Genomic DNA, 2,098 nt, shown 5'->3' with positions numbered 1-2,098 from the left:
TTTTTCCTTAAAATAAACCTTATTTCAAATCCTAGTTGTATACTTGCTTATTTGAGAAATTCAACGGTCCTCCAACCAAAGCCGTGAGATATAGTGCCATTATTAAGCATTGGGAAAACGAAGGGAAACATGGAAAGTGTCGCTACATGAATGATTCAATCGATTGAATTCCCCTAGAAAATTAAGTCCTAATCTCGTTAAGTCCCTGAATTCGCTCCCCGCCGTTCAATGAATTGCCTATTTGGCTATCCTCTTAGTCACATTTTATCCCTAATCCGTCATCTTCCAATTACTCTCCCAACATAATCTGCCAATTAGCCATGCCTCCTCCTCCTTCTCCTCCTTCTCCTCCGCCTCCTTCTCCGCAAACTTTCAATAATGGAATCAACAATGACCACTTCGAGCCGGCGGTGGCAGTGTCCTCGTCAAAAGCCCGCCAAGAGAAGAGAAGGGTCAAGGCAAAACGCGCCCTAAAGACCTTCGCCGTCGTCGTCGGGACGAATTTGGCCCTCACCATGGCCATAATCCTTCTGTTCGGGTCGGGCAAGAGGTACAATGCGCGACCCAAGCCTCTGTGGCTTCCCCCTCTCTGGCTCGTGCACGTGGTCTCGCTCGGCTTGTCGTTCTTCATGGGCCTTGCGAGCTGGCTCGTGTGGGCCGAGGGCGGGTTCGGCGCCCAATCTGACGCGCTGCCCCTCTACATCGCCGCCACGTCGCTTGGCATAGTGTGGGACCCGCTGGTTCTCGTGATGGGGGCGACTTGGGTCGGGCTGGCCTTTTGCCTCGTGCATTTGGGGACCCTTGTGGCGTGCAAGCGCGAGTTCGGGAAGGTGAATCCTCTCGCCGGAGAAATTGTGGGGCCTTGCGTCGTGTGGGTGGGATTTCTTGCCATTATGACTTTTAGTCTTGCGATTTCTTAATTTAAGTTGCAATTTTTGTTTAGCTAGGGATTTTTCGCATTGTAGAAGTCAGCTTTTCTTTCTCTATATATTCCTCAGCAATTCTTATTTTCTTGCGGTTATTAGATGGTATTAGTCGATGACAAAGTCATGCCACGTTCAAATTTTTCGGCGCAAATTGGCAATGAAGTTTGATTTTCATCATTGGTGATGATGATTGCATCAAATGACAAAAATCACCTGACTAGAATATCTAACCGAACTCTTAGTTGAGAATTTTCTCATAAAATGCTTTGACCCTTTTATTAGAGACAAAATGAGTTCTAAGGGGGGAAATGAAATAAATGAATGAAAATGAGCGGGCACGTTGGTCCGGCCCATGTATTTTGGGGACCCAGGAACATCGCACGGGTTGGTCCGATATAATTGTTTATGCCTCTCCGAGGCTGAGGTTGACTTGTCTAGACGGTAGACATGTATTGGGTTGATCAATCCTAAGTTAATTCTACCAAGGGCACAAATTAAATCTAGAGAAGTCTCGATTTCACCATTCAAAATATGAGCTTAATTTGTTCGTTTCCTTTATCCAAAAAAGAAGAAGAAAAGAAGGCGTGAGCATTGGTTCCAATTCTATCTTGAAATCGAATTGGTTTGGATTGACTTTATCGACCTATTTGAGGTTGTACAGGGTGGGTTTTTCAATAGAATTATTGGGAGCCAACCGAGTTGGTTCAATTTCCAATTCATGGGTTTGAATCTTTGGTTCTATCTTAAAACCGAATAGGCTCTTGAACTAGTCAGCTTTTTGTTAGGATAAAATTTTAACTTGCTGTCAAGAAAATTCATGCCTAGGTCATCAAGGGAAGTTAGGCTGCATTTGGTGTAATTTTATGAATGAGCTTTGAGCTTCTAAAGGCTTTTATGCCAAAGTTAGGGTATTTCGCAAGAAAATTTTAGAGGCTTTAAAATCAAAGCTAACATTTCCAAAGTCCCATAACCCAATGCAAGTTCTACCCAATTTAAGGTTTGAGCATTTTTAGAAGGCTAATGAATATTTTCTTCCAACTTTATCCTCACCAGAATTTCGAAAGTCCAATTTTATCCTCACCAAGATTGGTAATGCTCAATGTTGGTGGCAAGGTCAAATATAGCACTAGTGAACCAATGGAAGGTCGCACAACCATAGGGTGGAGTCATTG

At 43.7% G+C, this 2,098-nt stretch overlaps 1 protein-coding gene across 1 annotated transcript; it reads left to right on the top strand.

Annotated features, from left to right (window-relative positions):
* Positions 1–320: 320 nt before the first annotated feature.
* LOC104434739 (translocator protein homolog) lies at positions 321–920 on the top strand. Its single transcript, XM_010047611.2, has one exon. The coding sequence runs from the start codon at positions 321–323 to the stop codon at positions 918–920; it is 600 nt and encodes a 199-aa protein (XP_010045913.2).
* Positions 921–2,098: the final 1,178 nt, after the last annotated feature.

This window comes from Eucalyptus grandis, chromosome 2 (genome assembly GCF_016545825.1).
Source record: "Eucalyptus grandis isolate ANBG69807.140 chromosome 2, ASM1654582v1, whole genome shotgun sequence".
In the NCBI taxonomy this organism is placed as follows: domain Eukaryota; kingdom Viridiplantae; phylum Streptophyta; class Magnoliopsida; order Myrtales; family Myrtaceae; genus Eucalyptus; species Eucalyptus grandis.
Note: the sequence above shows the minus strand (reverse complement) of the source record. Positions and strands in the feature narration are given on the sequence as shown.

Excerpts from the sequence above, each read along its gene's own strand:
- LOC104434739 (XM_010047611.2), top strand. The coding sequence starts at position 321 with ATGCCTCCTCCTCCTTCTCCTCCTTCTCCTCCGCCTCCTTCTCCGCAA.